General features: G+C 36.3%; 1 protein-coding gene across 1 annotated transcript; it reads right to left on the minus strand.

Moving 5' to 3' along the window:
* Positions 1 to 5,323: 5,323 nt before the first annotated feature.
* LOC103948743 lies at positions 5,324 to 7,879 on the minus strand. The gene is made up of 2 exons (XM_009359799.3): positions 6,782 to 7,879; positions 5,324 to 6,091 (listed from the first exon to the last, which is right to left on the minus strand). The coding sequence occupies exons 1-2, from the start codon at positions 7,482 to 7,484 to the stop codon at positions 5,460 to 5,462; spliced, it is 1,335 nt and encodes a 444-aa protein (XP_009358074.2). The 5' UTR covers positions 7,485 to 7,879; the 3' UTR covers positions 5,324 to 5,459.
* Positions 7,880 to 23,274: the final 15,395 nt, after the last annotated feature.

Genomic DNA, 23,274 nt, shown 5'->3' on the forward strand with positions numbered 1-23,274 from the left:
CTACGTTGCGGTTAACAACAATTTTTCTTAAATGAGGACATGTTGTCGATGTTGTTCATATCATTGATATGATGAACTTATAGTTGTCAATGTATGGTCATGTCATGGTTATTGGTACATCGTGATAATTTTATCTTCAAGTGCGCTTACCCGCAACGCAAAAAGATTGTTTGAAGTTTTATTAAACTAAATCCTTTATCATCGATCAAAGATGTGGGCCTGTTGGAAAACAGACATTGTCAACCCTCTGTATTTTCATGCCACTCCGATGGGGCAAATAAAGGGGTCATTGTCCAACCACAACAATACATAGAAAAAAATAACATCGTCAAACGCTACCGTATGATCCGGCAAGAACCACGGATCGATAAGTCAGAGAGGACCATTTAGTACTCCACAAGCTTGGAAATTTTACTGCACGTGAGTTGTTGTAGGTAACGCATCTACATGAAGTCGTTTCCTCAGAAGTACTTTTGCTAGCAGTGTTTTTGTGAAGCATTTTTAAGGTTCATTTCAGGAAGGCTTTCTAGCCAAAATGGTCCATGAGATTTGCTTAACACATCATTTTAGTCTCTGAGATTGAAAATCAATAGAAATGGTCTCTGAGATTGTCTACCATCCATTATTTTGGTCCTTCTATTAAAAACTCTGTTAAATGTCCTGAAGCTCTTGGCCGAAAGTTTGGGTAATTTTCAATACTTCGTAACTCAATCATTTTTTTAACCAAATTCGACCCATAATATATCAAAATGAAGATAGAAAAATGTAGAACAAGATTATACCTATTTGGAAGCCCAATGGTTGCTGGAGATGGCCGAAAAATAGCCTGAAAAGTGATTGGTTCTCGGGAAAACTGAAAAACTCGCGGGAAACTGGATAAACTTTAAATGTTCATAACTTCTTCAATACTCAACGAAATCAAGTGATTTACAATGAAAATCATACTTCTCGACGAGACGAAGAGAATGGTACCTTTCTCAACGGCTAAATCGTTGTGGTTTGGCCGAAAAACGGCTCGAAAGTTGATGTCTTGGTCTCAAGTTAGCCACTTTCGAACCGTTTTCCGGCCAAACCACAACGAATTATCCATCAAAAAAGGTACCATTCTCTTTTTCTCGTTAAGAAGTATAATTTTTGTTTTTGAATCACTCTATTTCGTTGAGTATTGAAGAAGTTATGAACGTTTAAAGTTTACCTAGTTTCCGGCGAGTTTTTCAGTTTCCCCGCGGACCAATCACTTTTCAGGCTATTTTCCGGCCATCTCTGACAACAATTAGGCTTCCAAATAGGTATAATCTTATTCTACAGTTTCCTATCTTCATTTTGATATATTATGGGTTGAATTTGGTTAAGAAACGATTGAGTTACGAAGCTTGAAAATTGTCCAAACTTCAGGCCAAGAGCTTCGGGACACTTAACGAAGTTTTTAATGGAATGACCAAAATAATGGATGGTGGACAATCTCAGGGACTAAAGTGATGTGTTATGCAATTCTTAGGGACCATTTTGGCTAAAAAGCCTTTCAGGAATTGCTAAAATGTTAAGAGCCTATTTGGTATGCAATTTGAATCTAATTTTTTTAACTCAAAAATAGTTTTTGAGTCTCCAATCAATAATTCTTGTTTGGTAGAACTATTTTTAAAAAGTCAACTCAAAACTAACTTGAAAAATTAGTTTACTGTTGCACTTCGAATAATGGCCTATGGCTCCCCAGCTGATTCGATGGATGAAACCCATGGTATGTCTGAGTCTACATGCCTTGATACTCTTCAACAATTCTGTTACACAATTGTTCAGGTTCACAAAGACGAGTACCTCCGCGAGCCAAATCAAGAAGATATGAATTGGCTTCTTCGCAAAGCTGAAGACCATGAGTTTCCGAGCATGATAGGGTCATTAGACTGCATGCATTGGGATTGGAAGAACTGTCCCACCGGATGGCAAGGAGGCTTTAGCGGAAGGTCGAGAAAGCCAACTGTTGTGTTAGAAGCGGTTGCCTCATATGACACATGGATTTGGCATGCTTTCTTTGGAGTCCCTGGATCCCAAAATGACATTACAGTTCTTGGGCGTTCACCCCTCTTCAATAACTTGACGGAAGGTAAAGCACCTCAAGTTCACTACTACATCAACAACTATCAATACAATATGGGGTATTACTTGGTAGATGACATCTACCCAAAGTGGGCGACACTTGTCCAAGCAATTCCAAACCCTAGGAATGACGCAGAAAAGTTGTTTACCTTACACTAAGAGGCATACCGGAAAGATGTTGAGAGAGCTTTTGGTATTCTACAAGCACGGTGGAAAATTATTAGCGAACCGGCAAGAGGGTGGAGTCGAGAAAATTTGGACTCCATCATGATGTCTTGCATCATATTACACAATATGATAGTGGAGGATGAGCGAGATGAGTATATTGATGGAGAGTCCGATGACGACCAAGAAGATCCAAATAGGTCAAGAAGGGCTCGTGCAAAAATATATGATGGGCCTAATTTGCCTTTCAATCCAAGAACTGGTAGTATCTCTATGAATGAGTACATGAGGCGCTATAGAATGAAACGTTCTCGTGCCACAAACAAGTACCTACAACATGATCTTGTTGCACATCTTTGGGCCAAAAAAAGCATGGAGTAGGCGTTTAAGTTTTATGTTATTAAATGTTTTTTAAAATGTTGTTTAAGTTTCATGTTGTTAAATGTTTTTTTTTTATGTTGTATAATTTGTATGTTGGTTAATGCTATTTAATGTTATTTCATATTGTTTAATGTTGTTTCATGTTACTTAATTTAATTTAATGTTGTATAATGGCTTAGGAAGTTATAGGAAAAAAATATAATTTAAAAAAAATATGAAACAAATTTTGTGAAATAGAAGTTATAGGATAAAAATAGAATTTAAAATAAAATAAAGCAACTATGTGAAATAGAAGTTATAGGAAAAAATGGAATTTAAAAAAAAATGAAACAAATTTTGTAAAATAAAAGTTATAGGAAAAAATAGAATTTAAAAAAAAATTAAAAATAGAAGTTATAGGAAAAAATTTGTAAATAAAAAATAATAATAAAACTAAAAAAAAAAAATTCAAATGCAACGGCTAGCTGACGTCAGCTAGCTGTTACATTTGAATTTTTTTTTTCTTAAGCATTCATGTCGGTTAAAACTGACAGGATTCCCAGTATGCCAGCCCCGGGCTGGCTGGAGCCAGCCTTCCAGCCCTCTATCCCTCTCCGATTCTGTGGGGCCCTCTCAGATTCTAGAGCCCTCTGGCCTAGCCCTCGGTTGGAGACAGCTTTCGGGCTATTTTTGATCCTCTGACTCTCTGGACCCTTCGGTTGGAGATGGCCTTACTTGCTGCTGGGTTCCCCAATTTATTTGGGGTCCTTTATCTTATGCATCTGTTGCTTTTCATCAATGACATATTTCGTTAAAAAAAAAAAAGAAAAAAAAAAAAAAGAGTGTTATTGTACCTAACTATTATTGCCTCGGATATTAACATTTGATAAGTGAGATTTATTTTTCTTACTGCAAATTCTCTCCCGTTAACACCTGTTTACACTAAATAACATCATTTCTTCTGAAAAGAGCTCATAAATTGTCATCAACTCCTAGTCCTAGCCGTGCCTGCATATGATACAACATTTCAGAACCGAAACCTCTCTGCCGCTTCCAATTAAACAACATTCAGAAGCTTGACATGATCTCTCTCTGCATTGCTACAGCCATTGTAATTGGGTGCCCAGCCTGCCTTCGATGAAGGGTGAACTGAGGAGTTACTGTCAAAGGAGTAATTGTCCTCTGCATGCAGTAAAAGATTTCAAGTATTTGAGTTCCTATGTAAATGCAATCCCAAAAGCAAAAGCTACCTCCTTTCAAAACATTTAATAAGATACTCATTCAATTTCTTCACATCATAATTTCAGACAAGTGTCCTGGAGGGGTAGGAAGGATTCATTTATGAGGTGCATGTGCCACATTGCCTTCAAAAGCTGTACAGATGTTTCAGTAAGGGTATCGTGTTCCCAATAGAAAGGTAGATGCACACTCCTAAAGCTCACAGCTAATTACTATTTTGGGGAAGGAAGGAGAGGAGCATAGTTTTGTGTGGCGTAAGATCGTCACGTAATTTTATCAATTCATTTTAAAGTATAAATGCGTCATGAGTATATATTTATGTTGTAATTACGATAAATTTGTAACATTATGTGATTGAAGATTGAAGAGGGAGGAGTAAATTTTTGTGTGGCCGTTAACATCAACATGTAGTTTTACCAGTTTCAACCTAAAGCATAAGCGCTTCATTTTCATTAGCAAATTGTAATTTTGATAAATTAGTAACACAATGCGGTTAAAGAAGGAAGATTCGACTTTTAGTGTGAGTCGTGATCATAAAGATTTCACTCGGTTATGCTAAAGCATAAACTCATCTAAACACATCGTTAACACCGGCAGACAGTTCAACCTAAAGCATAAACGCTTCATTAGCACGTGTTGTAATTTTAATGAATTAGTAACATGATGTGATTGAAGAGAGAGAATTTAACTTTTGGTGTGAGTCATGATCATAACGTTGCCAAACGGTGCTACGAGTTCACCTAAAACATGAATACTTTTACACGTTAATATTACATGACAGTATTACGGACACAAACAATAATATGTATGGAGAGAGTGAGAGAGAGAGAGAAACGAGTCCCTGACCTTATCTTGAATGTTAGCTGCTTAATGCAGAAGAGTAAGCACCAACCAAAGAGTGAGGGATAGAAAAGACACAAAACAAATTTGGGCTGGACAGTGAATTTATGTCATGCAATGCAATCCTTCTTTATTTTTGTCCTCTGGTTTTGGACTAACCTTGACATAAACTTTCCGACAAGGACCACTTGATGCCCTTCTCATATGGTCCCTCCCATTTAACAATTAGATGGAATCGAAGTTTTCATTAATTTTTAATCTGTTAGTTAATTTTTCATTAATTACTGTACCAATAGTGCTAGTTCTATTATTTCAGGGTTATTTTTGTTATATTCTGCATTCCCAAGAACTATTTTTTCACACTTTGGGGTTAGAGATTATCACTCATTTGGATGTTATTAACTTTGATGCAGGCAAGAGCAAGCACACTATTCAATAATTTAATGACTATGATAAACCTTTTTTTTTTTTTAAAGACTACAAATTACGCTCATATTTTGGGCTGGATATAGTCAAGTTGATTAGAATAATGTATTCTCGCTTCTGCATCTAAATTCAATTTTCCTACCCAATAGTTCAGAATTCAGATTGAATTAGAATATTGCTTGAATAAAAAAACAACAGATTAACTAAGGAATAATTTTTCACTCAAAAGCACATTTTTTTATATGCTCCAACTTTCCAAACACCAACTGAAGAGAACAGATTTACTGAGCTATTTTTTCCTCCTCCTCCAAAAGAAAAAAAGATGAAAAGAATCTTCAAGGTTTGCAGATGACCAGAAAGCAGGGAAGGAGAGCTCTAGGATTTAGCAGATAAAGCTCTTCAATGTTAGAATAAAGCCCCATTTTTCCAGCCAATGAATCAAACCCTGTTTGCCCAGCAATTTCCTGAATATTTTCCAATGGCTTATGCACTCTCCCAGCAATTACTCTGCACACTATCAAAGCCTTCCTTAGAGTTGCATCTTCCTCCAATATTTGAATTGCTTCAAAAGCTCTTCCACTTGTAGATGTTGTAAAAACACCAACACCTTCCTTGAGCTCCTTTTTCGCAGAGAACCCGTTACGTATGATCCTACAAACGCTGCATTTCTCCAACGCGCAAAGGCTCGAGGATCCATTTAGGCCGAGACAGCAGGCCACAGTGGTGCCATAAAACCTCAAGAGCTCATTCCCATCAGCAATGCACCTAGGGTGCTTCTTGGGCAGCTTGCTGGCTTTGGTCTTCACCATCTCTCGATACTCTTCAAATCGCGCTAGGGTCCTTTGCATGTTGTGGACTTTGAGCACTCTCTCAATGCGGCCGCAGTGGTTCTCGGATTTTAACCAACTTGTCCGGCATATTATCTCCACGATTTTTCGAGATGAGTCACCTTCCACGAGCTCAGTAACTGCCAAATATATATAGGGATCGTGTGAGTGGGAAATCTACCCTAAAATCTGAAGTGAAAAGCACTTAAGCAAGCAATTGATGAATCAAAAGATTAGTTTATAAAGAATCATTAACCATTTTGGAAATGAAAACAATCCCCATGGTATAGCAAACCAAAAGATGCACTTGAATCCAAAATCCAGTTTCTGCTAGATTCATTAAACAATGTCTGCTCTAATTTTAAAACTTAAAATATGTAGTAAGGATACATTAATTAAACAAGTTCAGTCTTTTCTGCTGGATTAATTAAACAAAGGTTTGTTCAAAAAAATAAATAAATAAATAAACAAAGGATAAATCTTTGCAAAGGTCCTCTTTCCTCAGTCCGAAAAAAAAGTGCCTATATTTTTGTGGTCATAAAAAATATACTTTGGTCCTTAGAAAAGGAAAAATAATATTTTGGTCAGAAGAAAAATGCATTGGCAAATATTTAGAATCTGTAAACGAAAGTGTTAATATTTCTGTGGTCAGAAGAATTTAGACATGGGTCCTAAGAGGATAAGGAAAGTTGAAACAGACGAAGTAGAAAACACTCAAGAACAACAAAAAGAAAGGGTTGGAATAAATTACAAAAAAGATTAATTTTCAAAAAACTTTGCCCGAAAAATGATAAATTTCATTCAGTTTCAGCAAAAGGGTAATTTCTTACCAGCATGTTTAGAGAGATGGTGAGCTTCAGCAGCATCCCATTTGGTGAAACGCTCTCCACATTTGTGGCAAGTAATTGCAGAAGAGCCGTTAGAATTTTCTGTGTCAAATGAAATCCTATTGCTTTGTCTAATTCCACCAGCACTTCCAGAAATAGCAGAACCCTTAAAGCCAGCAGACCCTTCTGTACTCTCTGCAGAAGCCAGAAAATGGCTTTTTCTTGGAGGAGTTGAGGAAGGCCTAAAAGATGGATTGAAGTAGTGCATTGTAGGGTGCCCACCAGGACCAGGTGTGCCTGGCTTTAGGGTATCCACAAAAGTTGAACCACCACCGACACTGCCACCACCGCTGCCATTGTTGGCATTTCCACCCCCAACTCCGTCCTGGAAGCCACCAAGGCTGGTGGTGATTTTCAGCTCACACCTTGAGTTGCTCAAAATTACTTCATGTGTTATCGGGTTGAGAAACTCACTGCTTCCAATGGATCTTGGGCTGCAATTACTTGGTGGCCTTTCCATATGCCTCTTGCTCCCGTGAATCACATCCTTGAGATTTGCTATGGATCTTGAGCACCCTGATCTTCCTCCTCCTGCTTTTCTAGTCGAGATTGTGCTCAGTTGCTTCCTTCCCCTTGGATCATGAACATCTGATGGCTCCGATTTGCAGTGAAGAGATTTCTTCAGAGAAAACCACACTGTTGGCATTTTTGGATTAATTTGATAATACCCCCTTTTCTGCTTCCTCCAAAAGCACTTTTCAAACCCTTCCACTTTTTTCTTCAAGTTTTCTCCATTGTTTTGAAAAGCAAGCCATCACTCTCCAGTGCCATTAAAAGCTGGAAAATGCAAGCTGGGATGCCAATCACCTTCTCTTGGACTGCAACTTCTATTTGGGCACACGACTCCCTGTCACTCAAACTTTAACTCTTTCCCATTTCCAAACCAACCATCAGTCCAAGAATGAAACACCCACAGATATTATTTAAAATTGAATAAATAAACACTCAAAATATTGTAGGTAATGTTTTTTTTACAGGCTCTCTCTTTCAAATGAAGCATTTTGGAAGTTTCTCCAAAATAGACATGTGGTCTCAAAATCGAGAAGAACTTATTGACATTTATTTACTGTCATATAACGTTAATTATGTATTGCTATGTCTTATATGCAAAGTTTTTTTTTTTTTCACATAGCAATACTTTATATTCAATTAAGACGTCGCTCACAGTAAGCATGTGCATGAAACAGTTATTCACAAAAATTCAAACAAATCTTGGAGCTATTAATTCACCAAACCCTTAGTCAGTAACACTAATAAATGGGGCATCGTTACTGAGGAGGGCACACATGAAAGAAAGAGACACTAAACCCGAAATCTGAATTGGCATTAATTACATGGATTCTTATGAATCTGGTTTCATATCTTTGTTTTTTTTAAATTTAACCTTACTCTCTCACTCTCTCTCGAATACTTGGTCTGAATCTGAAACCATTTGTATTGTTTATTTATTTTTAACAAATGATATTATTTAGTATTTACATTAATGAAATGATGGTAAGCTAAGTCTTACAATAAGTTAACTATAATATGGTTCAAATTCATCTTTGACGAGAATTGAAACATATCACTTACAAGTAAAGAGAAATACTACTAGACCGTAATACTACATAGCTAAACCATTTTCATTGTTGCACGACCACACAAAATTAGAAGGAAAAAATTTGGGAGTTTTAACGAACAACCCGCCGTACTGTTTACTTTAACGAAAAATCATATTTTTACACTAAAAAGTCAATCATGGTATTATTCACTTTACCTTTTATTTTATCCTTATCATTAAAACTCAAAATTTTCAAATATTTTTCATTAGTTTCTTTTAAAAATTTTGAACCATGGAGTCCAAAGCTCAAAGTCCAATTTCTGTCCCCGCGTTTGCCAATTCGCGCGGTAAAATTGAAGGCCTATGTGAATAGTGACTAGTGAGGAGTCTCATTCAACGATTCAGTACATTTTCGTACTTTCCTATGGATCCTTGCACTTTCGTAAAAATGGTGAGTTTTGAATATATTTGCAAAACTAAAAAGGATGATAATTGGTAAAGTTAGATTATTGCTAAAAAGAATTGGTATTTTATACAAGATTCTAAAAGACACTAGATGCTAGTCGGGCGACAAATTGGAGTCTATGTCCTAGGCGGACCAGGCGGATTTAAATAAATATATTATATTATATTTAAATAACTGTCTGCTTATACTTAAAATATATATAATTTCATCATAAACTACAAAATAGAATGACATATATATATATTATAAAGTACTAGAACATAATGAAAACATGAAGAACAAACATATAATGTGCGTTCATTTAAGTATGCAACAAATCTCTTACAATTTATTGAAAAGAAAAAAAAAAACAAAATGCAAAATGAAAGTTATGTATTTTCTGTCTAAGTAAGTCGCGACTTAAGCGGGTGCCTAGGCAGGTCTAAGTGTCATTTCTTAATTTTCAAAAGTCTTTGCATTAATCGGGGCTTAACTAGCCGTCTCGAGCTATGGGGGGTCTAGGTGGCACTAAACAGGTAGAACAATGATTTTATATCACAAATTGATATATGGGATGCACTAATGTTTGAACACTAAGTTGTGATTGTCACATAATATACGATTATCTACTTTTGTTTTGGTGATTATATCGTGTTCATGTCTAAAACAATGTGGTTTTGAGTTTTTAATAGTTTCGGCGTTAATGTCTAGCCGTTGACGTAGTTCACTAAATTGTATATAATGATTACTTACAAATAAAAATGAATAAAATGTTACTTTCATTTGCATGTAAGCATGAATATTCGAAGAACAAAATTAAAAAGCCGTTGAATAACAATTTTATTTTACATGAAAACTGAAAATTTGAAATTATTATCAAATGAGCTCATAACAATCCTCATATCTATTATATATAAAGCGAGAAGAAAATGTGAATAGTGTTTTGGTGTCACCAAGTTTCAACAAAAAGAATTGGACAAAAATGCCTCCAAAACAAAAAACTTCAAAAGCATCCCAAAATAATGCATCAAATAGGGTAGGGGCATTTTCGTTATTTTAAAAGTATTTTTTTTAATAATTAAATTATTTTGTGGTTTTTTTTTTTTTAATTAATACCTCATAATAGGCTAGTAATAATTTGATTCAATTTATCTATTTCTAAACATGTTCAAAATATCTTAAGAGACGTGTAATGCCGGTTATTAAAAAAGATCATTCACACATGGATAATAACGTGATTAAATTAGTTATCAAATGATTGTTGTTTTTTTTTGTCACAAACGATATTATCTATACTAAGGGGGAGGGAGATAGGTTCAGCCTCACAATGAGCTAACAATAATGTGATTCAATCAGTTGTTTATTAAATATTATTTTCTCTATTTTAAACACGTTCAAAACATCTTAAGAGATATGTAATGCCGGTTATAAAAAAAAGTCTTTGGCACGCGGATAATAATGTAATTAAATTAGTTGTTAAATGATTATTATTTTTATTTTAACAAACAATATTATCTACACTAAGGGGAATGGGGTAGGCTTAGCCTCATAATGGGCTAGCAATAATGTGATTCAATCAATTGTTTATTAAATATTATTTTCTCTATTCTTAATGTAAATTCTATAGAGACCGGTTTTATTATATGAATTCAACTGTTTTAATTGGTTTATGAGGGGTTTTTTCTAGCATGATCTAAGATTATTCATTTACTTCAAATATTTGACTTTCCTTTTGTCAATTTACACACACACACACACATATATATATATATATATACATTTAAAATGTGTAAGTCACGCATAGCACATCGTGATGCAAAAAATGCCTTATGCACACATGTGAGCGCATGCATGGAGGCTAGTGTGTGTGTGTCTATATGTATATATATATATATATATATATATATATATATATATATGGTGTAAAGAGAATCAGCATTCTCATTCTCTATATACACAGAAGAAACCAATATTTTCCTGCGGGAATTCACAGAAACAAACAGCACAAAGAGAAGAGACAAATGAAGGCTACCGAATTGGTGCGTTGTGGTGCTGATGCTGAAAGAAATAATCGGCCAAATGCATCCAAACCCTTTTTCTTTTCATTTTTTTTGTTTTTCTGGATAAATTGGAACCTAAACTTGATACTTCGATTAGTGAAACCAAACTTAAAAATAAAGGAATACAAACAACAAACAAAGTGTTTTTCTTGGCGAAAGTACCTCAAAAACAACTTGGGGTTTCGCAAAGACAATGATCCTGATTAGCTTTGACCACTAATCTAAAAGGAGGTGAAATGAAAGACTTACATGGAACGGATATGTTGGTATTGATGTTTTGTGTCAACAAAATAATAATATATGTAAATTTTTGTGTCCTTATTTTATTTACACAGAACTTCATGTGACAATGTATTCTTGCTATGTAAATTGTTCTCAGGAAAATGAGACCATGAGCACAAACTTACAAGTTGTTTTGGATGCTAATCTTTAGCCCAATTTTTCCCTTTGTTGCAGCAAGAAAGGTCATTTAAATTTATCCTTTTCAATAAAAAAAAAAAAAAACCCTTTTTCTTAGAATTTGGCATAGAATCTCCTTCAACAAATTAAGTACAAAGGGTCACTTACCTAAACGATCAATTATGATTTACGTTTTACTTAAGATTGTTATTATTGACACTCCTCATGCGCTTGTTTTTATACGACTTTTCTCTCACATTTGTATGAATTTAAATTATAACGTAATTCTTTCGAAATATTAAGAACAAGTCCAGTTACCCAAATATTCTCACACACTTTTGCTAATTTTTGTCCATTAACCTTCTTCAATGCATTCAATCTGCCGACTGATAATTAAAAGGAGTGTGTAGATAGTATCACTCTATTTGTAAATCTCTATTCTCTACAATTCACACTTGTGTTGGGGAAGGGCTTCAACCAGTTTAGTACACCAGTCCTTTAGAAGCCTATTTATAGCAACTTGGAGAACCAAACAACTTGAACTTCGACATATCCTCGACATTTTATTGGGCCAAATTTCAGCGTCACATTGTTAGGTACACACAAATAAGTGGGCTATTACCCCTTCACCAATTTTAATATTATTTTTAAAATATTCAAAAGTAAACAATGTTCTTAACTAAAATGCTAGGAAAATGCAATTTTTGTATTTCATGTTTTAGAATTTTACTATAGAATAAGGATTGGATTCTTGCCTATTAAGATTATGATTAGTTCTTTATAAATAGCGTGTATTGTAACTCAGTTGATACAAGTCTAGCCAGACGTAGTATCTTCGAGTTATGTAACATTCTTAATAATTTTTGTATTTTTTTTCCAGTAATATTCGTAGTCCATTTATTTGTTTGTTTTGTGTACATCGATTCAATCGGTTCTTCTTTTTCTTTCTTCAAACATTATCTTGCTTTTTATTTTTTGGGATCATTTTCTCTTATTTTTATTTTTGATCGGCAAATTTACAATTGCATCAACTTGAAGGGACTGAATACAATACTTAATCTATATTATCAGTGTGTAAGATATTGATACATGTGTAAATATCAATATGCAAACTTATTGAAATATCGATGAATATATCGATGTCAGTTGCTTTACACAGGAATTACGGGAATTTGCAATAGAGTGAGCATATAAACTAATTCAGAGTTAATCAAAATGAGAGAAAATTTTCTCAAAATAAATTTAAAAGTTCAAAATTTGCAATTAGTTCCGACAAAATTTCTGTAGTTGATCGGTAAATTTCATTGATATTCATTGATTTTCCTATATCTTGCCGATATAGGATGAAGTTTGCATTTCACTCACTGTTTCTATACCGATCCTTGATTTTTTGGATATTTCAACAAAAATATCGACAATTTCATAAATATTTTAAACATTGATATTACCAGATGCTTTGTAGGTCAGATCTAAAATTGCCCTTAGATGGATTCGAATACTAATGCAACCTACGCTGCAAATAGGATAGATTAAGAGTGAAAAAGAAACCCAAAAAAATCACAACCCAAAATGGAAAAGAATAATGAGCAGATAGAACAAGAATAAAACAACAACCCAATAATCAAGAAAATTAAAACTAACTAAAAAATAAATCTTATTCAATGAAAAATATACAATATAATATTGCTAACTCATGGGCATGACGTTCATTCTCAAAGTCAACTAATCAAGTTTAATGCGTTAATTCCAGGCAACTTTAAGTTTAATACGTTCATGATGTTCATTTGATATCATCGAATGGAAAAGAATAATGAGCAGATAGAACAAGAAGAAGAATAGAACAAGAATAAATAATGAACTAAATTTAAAAATTTGATTAATTCAAATAATGTGGTTGTCCACATCAAATGCCACTTAAGGTGATTTGAAAATATGGTAAAAAAACATGATATGAGTAGCATTACTCAAGAAATTTTGTAGTTTTATCTCTATATAAGTTATACCTTGGAGCAAAGTTAGCATTGCCATTCTGAGAATTTGTACCTCACAGCTGCCTAGCTAATTAATAGCAAACAATGGCGAAAATTCTAGTGGTAGATTTCTCGAAATAGGACTGCTTGAAGCCAGTAACAAGTTGTTGGATCTCGGCACGCAACGATGTTTGCCATGCACTCCAAGAGCTCGACTGTTTCACGGCAATCCTACCCAACAAAGTTCCAAGGGAACTTGCCAACACCTTCTTCTCTACATTTGGCGACTTGTTTGATCCCTCAAACGATATTCCCGAAAACCTTTTTGTACTGCATATTCCAGTTATGGGCATAAATCCTACGAGATTTTGAACGGCACAGACCCTCAAAATGTTCAACAATTCACACGTCTTTTTTGGCCCAATGGAAACGATCAATTTCGGTATATATAAGATATATAGTTTGTTCTTTGTTGGCTGGCAAGTGAGAGTGCTGACCTTTATGCAAAAGTGCTGGCAGAACTAGATCAAACTGTGACAAGAATGGTGTTTATGTTAGAACTGAACTAGGTTATCGAAGAGCTTTGTGAATACAAAGTATGATTGCACTTGTAAACTCGGGAGAATTCTTATTAAACTGAAACAACAGCTTTGGCTATTAAATAGCCTTACAACAAACAAGAAAGAAGATCACAACCCACGATTGTATAGGTCTTAGAATCGTGGTAAGTGACTAGGTCGAAAACAGAAAACAAACTTGTTCCTCAAGTATAGGAGGGTTATTAACACATCCAGGAATAAACCCTAGAATAAAGGAACCCTAACAACTAAACTCTTGACAACTTCAACATCCTCCCTTAAACTGAATACCATTGATATTCATTTTATTCCAGGGTATTCGCAAACACCCATTAAATGGCAAGTTCAAAAACACTTCAAGCTTCAACGGCTTTGTCATGATATCTGCAATCTGTTCTTGAGTAGAACACTGCAACGGCTTCACTACTCCATCTTTTACAAGGTCTCAAAGAAAATGAAACTGTACATCTACGTGCTTGCTACGACCATGCATTACTAGATTCTTTGAGAGCTTAATGGCTGAGACATTATCACGACATACCACTGTCAAACTAGTTTGCCTCAAACTTAAACTTCTCAGAATTCTTCTTGACCACACCACTTGACACACACTTGAAGTCGCAACAATGAACTATGCTTCAGTAGTAGAAAGAGTAACCATCGGTTGCTTCTTCGAGGACCATGAAACTGCACCTGACTTCATCATAAAAACATAACCTGAAGTAATCTTTCTGTCATCTTGATCACCAGCATAGTCACTATCTGTGTAGCCAATAAGATCTTCATCTCCTCCCTTCTTGTAGAATACCCTAAAACCAACATGCCTTTCATGTACCTTAAAACCCTTTTCGCTGCCAATAAATGAGACTCAATATGATGTTCCATGTACATACTAATTAAACTTACAGTGAACATAAGATTAGGACGTGTAGCTGTTAGGTAGATGAGACTTCGAACCATTTCCTTATACAGCATGCTATCAACTCCTTCTCCCTCTTCATCATGAGTAAGTTTAAATCCAGGAACCACATGATTGTGCACTGAGTTGCATTGATCCAAGTTAAACCTTTTACAACACTTCATGTGCATACTTCTGTTGACTAATAAATATACCATAGGTTGTCTGCACCATTTCAATGCCAAGGAAGTGCCTCATTTTTCCAAGATTAGTTATATCAAACTCAACCATTATGGACTTTTAAATTGCTCAAACAACAATTCATCATTCCCAGTTAATATAAGATCATCAACACAGAGGCATACAATCAAAATTCTACCTTCATTGGCTGCCTTGATAAACAATGTATGCTCATATGGACATTTATTGAAACCCTCCTTGATGAAATATGACTCTATTTGACTATACCATGCCCGTGGAGCCTGTTTGAGTCCATATAGTGCCTTTTTGCGATGATATACTTTGGATTCGCTCCCATTCTGTTCATAACCAGGTGGTTGTTCAACAAAAACGTCTTCATTAATCTCTCAATCCAGAAAAGCTGATTTGATGTCAAGTTGGTAAATCTTCCAACTCTTTTGTGTAGCAAGGGAAATAACCACTCGAATTGTATCCAAGCGAGCCATTAGTGCGAGCACTTCAGAAAAATCCACTCCATATTGTTGACTATACCCTTGGCGATAAGTCGAGCCTTGTACTTGTCCACTTCTCCATTTTCATTTAGTTTGTCTTGAAAACCTACTTCACTCCAATAGTTTTTCCCCCTAATGGTAGATCCGTCCATTCCCATTTATCATTCTTCTCTATAGCTTTTATTTCTCGATCCATGGCTTGTCTCCACTTCTCACTTTTCATAGCATCATCAAAAGTAGTGGGATCACCATTAGTAAACAAGGCTAGGTGAGCCAAGTTCATGCTTTCTTCATTAGAGAGACTTGCACTAGTTTCACAATTTCTCATCTAAATTGGTGGCTTTTGAGTTCGTCCTTCTCAAGGTGCACTATCTTCATTCATGATATCTCATGCTTTTAATGAGTCACTACCATCAAACTCATTGTTTCCCTTATCTTCATTAGCTCTAGACCTTTCTTCTTCATCTCATTCATCTTCTGTAACTGTTTCTTCATCCGTTTCCCATTCAAGATTAACTAAAATAGCCTGCTTATGACTGTCATCCCAATTCCATTGTTGATCTTCCTCAAGGACCACATCTCGGCTTACAATAATTTTCTGTGAAATGGGATCAAACAATCTATAAGCTTTGGATTCTTCACTTACCCCCAACAGTATGCATTTGAGGCTTTAACCATCAAGTTTCACTCTTTTGCTATCAGGTACATGCATATGAGATATGCATCCAAAGACTCTAAAGTGATCCACCGATGGTCTGCGCCCACTCCAAGGTTCTTCAAGTGTCTTGCTTTTCACGGCAAGGGTTGGACTTTGATTCAACACATGCACTGCCCAGTTCACTGCTTCTGGCCAGAAAGTCTTTGGAATTTGCTTATCTGATAGCATGCATCGAACCATATTCATGATAGTTCGATTCTTCCTTTCAGCAATGTCGTTTTGTTGAGGAGTATAGGCAGCCGTCAACTATCTGTGAATGCCATTCTCATTGTAGAAACTTGTGAATTCATGTGATGTGAATTCAACCCCTCGATATGTCCTTAAGCCCCTTATGAATGCTCATGTTTTCTTCTCCACCCTAGCTGTATACGTTTTGAACATGGCAAAGGCTTCTGCTTTATCCACCAGAAAGTAAACCTAAGTTCTTTTACTGAAATCATCAATAAATGTGATGATACATCTTTTCTTACTATTTGAGATTGGACTTATTGGGCCACATATGTCAGCATATATCAACTGAAGAATCTTGGAAACTCTCCACAAACTTTCCCTTGGAAAAGAATCACGATGTTGTTTTCCCACAAGGCAATCTTCACACATTCTTTGAGAAGCTTTGAACTTTGGCAACCTTTCAACCATATTCTTTTGTTGTAGCACTTTCAGTCCATTCTAATTCAAATGCCCATATCAACAATGCCAAAGATTTGCTTGATCTATGGTTGTCATAGAGAGACACTTTTGTTCTTTCAGTGGGCAGCGAGCAACTAAGGCAAAAATCCTATTGTATGTCATCTTAGTCTCCATAATTAGACTTTTCATGGGATGAAATATCTTACACTTTCCATGTTGCATGAGCACTGCGAGTCCCCTCTCTTGCAGTTGACAAATACTCAGCAAGTTATTCTTCAACTCATGTACAAAAAAGACTCATGTAATCACTTGCATGATCTCATGCACCTCCATTCGCACCTTGCCCTTACCTTGTACACTGAGACTGGAGTCATATCCCAGCTTCACTGACTCTCGAAAATTGTTATCCATCTCGATAAATGCTTCCCTTCTGCTACACATATGATTGCTGCATCCAAAATCAAGAAACCAAATGTACTTCATCTCAGCTGCCTTAATATCCATCTACGCCATTATTAGCATTTTTTTCTTTTGTTTCTGCAAAGTTAGCCTTTGAATCCCTAGCTTTCTTAGGGTATTCCCACTGAAAATGCCCTAGCTCATAACAGTTATAGCATTCTAGGATAGATTTGTCGAACCCAAATCTACCCCTTCCTCTTCCTCTTCAACGACAGGTGCCACGGCCACCACTTCTTCCTCCTTGTTGAACTCCAGAAGTTACTTGAAGAGCTTGTTCATCCATAACATGCCGACTGATTCTTTGTTCATGCACAAGAAGACTGCTCTGAAGCTCATCAATGGATAAAGCATCCAAGTAATTCGACTCATTAATTGAGCAAACAACATAGTCATATTTTGAAGTCATAGACCTCAAAATTTTCTCAATAATCCCTACATCCTACATTCTTTCTCTATGAAGCCTCATCTTATTGGCTATAATGAGCGTCCTTCCAAAATAGTCGTTGACAGTTTCCCCAGCCTTCATATACAGTACTTCAAACTCCTTTTGAAGAGCCTGCAATTGAGCACGCTTCACACGTGATGTTCCTTGATACTTCTGCTTCAAGGAATCCCATATATCCTTCGCAACGTCCTTCTTCAAAATCGTTTCCAAGATCGAACGATCAATGGCCTGGAACAAATAGTTTTTAGCCTTCAAGTCTTTCAACTTCTGATCCTCCAGTGCCTTCTTCTGCAAGTCACTAGAATCAACCCCTTCTGCTACTGCAGTGATCCCTGTCTCCACCGAGTTCCAATATTCCTTGGAACGCAGAAAATTCTCCATAAGCATACTCCAGTGATCATAATGCCCATCAAACCCTGGAATGGTAGGTTGCACGAAACCACTCTCAGATGTCATGTTCTTGTTCTCTCATACTGGTAATTGTGTTTGCATGTTTTTGTCAAGCCCCATGATGGGGCTCTGATACCAAATGTTAGAACTGAACTAGGTTATTGAAGAGCTTTGTGAATACAAAGTATGATTGCACTTGTAAACTTGGGAGAATTCTTATTAAACTGAAACAACAACTTTGGCTATTAAATAGCCTTACATCAACCAATAAAGAAGATAACAACCCACGATTGTACATGTCTTAGAATTGTGGTAAGTGACTAGGTCAAAAACAGAAAACAAACTTGTCCCTCAAGTATAGGAGGGTTATTAGCACGTCAAGGAATAAACCCTAGAATAAAGGAACCCTGATAGCTAGACTCTTGACAACTTCAACAGTTTGAAAATTACAGTGTGGAGAAGTACCACAACAATCACATTCAGTTGACTATTTACACTTTCATATTGAACAAATATGATGAACCCAAGAAAACTGAAACTGATGTAGGGCTACCCAGTCATACTGACAAGAGGTGTACCCAGTCACACATGGTGTACCTAGTCATCCCTTTTGAGTTTTCTGCCTTATTAGGGGTGTACCACCCCTTGTACTCCACATTCCTTCTCCCCTTGGGCAATTAGCTTGCTATAGTAGGGGAAACACCCAAGGGACCTCCAAAGATCTATGCCCAACCTACTTGAGCCCAATTGGCAGAGATGTGAGAAAGAGTCTCATGTGTTGGAAATACATCATGACGGACAATTATGCTAGACCCATCGAGGTGGAGAAGATGGTTTGCTCATAAGTTCCGTCATCTTGAGATTCTAGTATGCGTGGTCTATTCGTACATGATGTGGTTAAATTATGTCTCCATAAATGCCCCCACATTATCTTCTGTTGAGGTAGGAAACAGAATGAGATGAATAGTCTACATTTTAATTTCATTAGATGAATAAATTGCTAAATTACACAAATCACCTAAAATAAATAACAAAAAAATGTGTATTACTAAGTGTGGAGGACAAGTTTGGACATAACAAAACAAAAACAAAAAAAAAGAGACAACAATTACACGTTTTTATCAACTTTTTAAGTAAACATGAATGCTAGTATAAAAAACTTTCGAAAATCGAGTTTTAGGGCTCATTAGTATTTACCAACGACCGATTTACCATAACACGTATTAAATCTAACTCGCGTGATACGGTAGTGAGAGTGTTCATTTCATAATTAAGCAGTAGTGGGTGCTTTGAACCATCTAAACCTTGAATTATGTTAATATTGGATATTACTATTAAATCAATCAAAACTAAGATTTTGGATCTTTGGGGTCCCGAGGTGGGACTTCAATTATAGATAGTTGATTCGTGATGGAGCATACGCTCATAGAACTACAAATACTGAGCACAACAAAATTTTGTTTCAGTGACATTTTAAATTTACAATCCCTTATGGTCCCAATATGATAGTGAATTGTTCAAGGTCAATTCCGAAGAAGACTCTAGGTATTAAACAATTATGAGAATTGGCTCTTTCCTTTATATTGTGGAGATCTTTGGTAACTATATTTCTTAATTTAGATGTTCTATCCGTTGTACGTAAGGTTTTCATGTTTTTCATAGTAATATTTTCATGCATATTTCAACAAAAATATCAACAGTTTCGTAAATATTTTAAACATTCATTTTACCATATGCTTTGTAGGTCAGATCTAAAATTGCCCTTAGATGGATTCGAATACTAATGCAACCTCCCTGAAAATAGGATAGATTAAGAGTGAAAAAGAAACCCAGAAAAATCAACAACCGAGAATGGAAAAGAAATGTGAGCAGATCGAACAAGAATAAAACAACCACCCAATAACTAAGAAAACCAAAACTAATTAAAATAAATCTTATTCAAAGAAAAATAAACAACATAATATTGCCAACTCATGGGCATGATGTTCATTCTCAAAGTCACCTAATCAAGTTTAATGCGTTAATTCTAAGCAATTTTAAGTTTAACAAGTTGATGATTCTGCCGAGATTAATTATAGGCTCAACCCAAACTGTTATTTTGGGTACAAACAGATCCACAGAAAGTGGAGAAAAGATTGGGGAATGCACGTATTAATCATAGAGGTGTGGTTCACTTAATGTGGAAAAATTGTTATAATAATAATTAGGGTTTTATTAACGATCAAAATTCCATTTTTTTAAAACAGTGTTCGTCACAAGGTGGAGGAGGGACGAATTGTTAATTCATAACATGCCCTGTATGATGTACTAATTAATTAAATATCAAGGTCTTCGAATGCATGTTACTCATTAGCAATAGTTTATTTATTCCCTTGAAAAAAAAAAAGTCAATTCCATTTAAAAAAAAAACAGTGTTCGTCGCATAGTGGAGGTGGGACGAATTGTTAAATTCATAACATGCACCGCTGTATAATGTACTAATTAATTAAATATCAAGGTCTTCGACTGCAAGTTACACATTAGTAATAGTTTATTCCTTTGAAATAAGAAAATAGTTTATTCCTAATCATTAGGGATACGTATCAGGAAAGAAAAAGAAAATTGAGTAATGATATTCATACTATATTTTTATACCACATTTATATACCATCTAGGTGATATTTAATGTGAACAGTCACATGATTTGAAAAATTTGCAAAACCCAAGGAAAAAAAAGGAGAAAGACTGCTCGTATATCACAATCATCATTTAATTAATTAGTTTTTCTTAATTATTAGTTTATTAAATAATGAACTAAATTTAAAAATCTGATTAATTCAAATGACGTAGCTATCCACATTAAATGTCGCCTAAGGTAGTATGAAAATGCGGTACAAAAACATTGTATGAGCACATTACTCAAGAAAATTTGTAGTTTTATCTCTATATAAGTTATACCTTGGAGCCAAGTTAGCATTGCCTTTCTGAGAATTTGTATGACACACCCCGACCGAGATCAGGGTATGCTGGCCGTCACGTGGAAGTGACGTAGCCATGTGCACAGTGCGGAAGCTAAAAACAGTAATGTAAAAGTACGAATAATTTAAAAACTAGCATACACAAGTGATAATAAGTGTTAGCGTAAGTGAGACGCTGAATTCAGAGCATAAAGACTACAACAGTCCAAAGAAAATGATACGACAATAGTACACCCGAAGGTAACCCTACATCGGTGAGTGTCTGTCAGAAATGCCGAGACGCCCTCTAGGAAAACCACCGAACCCGCTAAGCTACTAGAACCTGGAGGGGCGCAAAACAAAAGCGTGAGTGGGCAAAAACAAAGCTCTTTGAAAACCATTTCATAAAATACATTCTAACCCCTCGCCGTAAAACCTGTATACTTCCCAGAAAATAAACATATATACGTATGTATAATTATGCCAATCATGCTCAAGGGTATGCCATGTCGAAGCCTCATAATGATATGCAAGTGCTCAGGTATAAATCACATCAATAGCGTATAATCTGGCAGCCGGAGTCCTCTAAGTGACCTGTACGGCTGAATCTAGAGCTCAAATCTCAATCTCAATCACTAAACCTGCCCACGAGTCGGAACCACCTATAGTGGTCTGTACGACAGGCCTGGGTGTAATACATATAAACGCTCTAGTGCTACGATCACGTGAAGGCTGTGCGAATAATCGCGGGTCACCTACGAGTCGGAACCACCTATAGTGGTCTGTACGACAGGACTGTGCACCTAACTTGGATCCAAGCTGAGCGTGTGGTGCGAGAGGTGAACAACACGTGAAGGACTGTGCCCTACTTTGGGCGGGAGCACTAACAACGGGGGTGCAGGTTATGAGCTCTCTAAGCACCTCTAATCACTATTTAATGCAAATGTTAAACAACGCTTACCTGGCACTTACCTAGGCCTCCGCAGCACCAAATATAAATATGTATATGTATGCCACTACTAAAGCATATGATAATGCATAAACAATAAAGATATGGTGCATGGCATAAAACAATTAACCTTTTTTAAACCATTTCTGGGAATATAAATGTATATAGGTATAAACGGAAAACCAAAAGCCCACTCACTGATATGTGGAAGGGTCGTAGCCCCCCTGCCTCGAGTGTGCACGCTCGTCCTCGGGATAGGAATCACCTATATGCGAATTAACTATAAAAACGTTAACTTTAAAGCACATAACCTTCCGTTCAAAATAACTTCTCATACATTGCTCAAATGGACAAATGAATATACCAACGTGCTCTACACAACCTCAGGATCACAACCATAATTTTAGAAAAATTTTCCTCCGCCGCACGCGCCGGCCAAGGCACGGCCACACGCGCCGGCCACGCGCAGGCACGTGTGGCGCACACTGACGGCGTCAACTGATGTCGTTAGGAATATTCCGTCAAAACTGACAGATTCCGTTAACGGCGTCAGGAATATTCCGTCATAATTGATGGAATATTCCGTCTCCTTCCCCAATCAGTCTCCGGCGCCGTCGCCGGCGCCGGAAACTGGAGAACCTGCAATCGACGTTTTCTCGCTCATTTTTCATCCATTTTTCACATTTCTTGCACCAAAATCAACCTTAGAACTAGTAGAACACGATCCTACAAGTTTTAAGGTCTAAAACTACAAGATTATACCTGTCCAAAACTCCAAACTCGGCCAACTCCACATCCAACGATCCCGACGTCCAAATTCACCAAACGAGCTACTCCGAGACTCCTGGGAACCTCGCAAACACAACTACAAGCTTCAAAAGTCCATAAACAAGCTAGAATAAATTTGCATGAACAGTGCTCAAAACGGAGCTTGTGAAATCGACGTGAAAACGTCGAAGTTCCTACCTAAAAATGGCACCACTGGACTCCTCTCAGCCTCACAAGCACGATGGTGGTCTTGGTTCCCTCGATCTGTGATGTTTTAATGTAGTTGTGTGTGTGTCCGTACGAGTTTGAAGGAGAAGAAGAATAGAGGACTCGGGGGAGAGAGAGAGAGACAGGGAAAGTGACAGAGAAAGAGGGAGAGTGAGACAGTGTGTGTGCAGGTGTGGGTGTGGTCCAACACATGCCACAACACACAAAACAACCAATTACGAAAAAAAAACGAACTAGGGGCAAAGTTGACAATTCACATGTACGATTTAATATTTCCGGGACGGGATGTCACATTGTATCTCACAGCTGCCTAGCTAATTAATAGCAAACA

Source organism: the organism of the source record quoted next, unplaced genomic scaffold (assembly GCF_019419815.1).
Source record: "Pyrus x bretschneideri cultivar Hongxiangsu unplaced genomic scaffold, Pyrus_bretschneideri_v1 Contig23, whole genome shotgun sequence".
Classification (NCBI taxonomy): Eukaryota; Viridiplantae; Streptophyta; class Magnoliopsida; order Rosales; family Rosaceae; genus Pyrus; species Pyrus x bretschneideri.

Bases quoted from the DNA above. Each gene is read 5' to 3' on its own strand.
- LOC103948743 (XM_009359799.3), bottom strand. From the start codon at position 7,484: ATGCCAACAGTGTGGTTTTCTCTGAAGAAATCTCTTCACTGCAAATCG. The intron at 6,092-6,781 runs GTAAGAAATTAC...TATATTTGGCAG, and splicing joins CCATCTCTCTAAACATGCTG to TTACTGAGCTCGTGGAAGGT.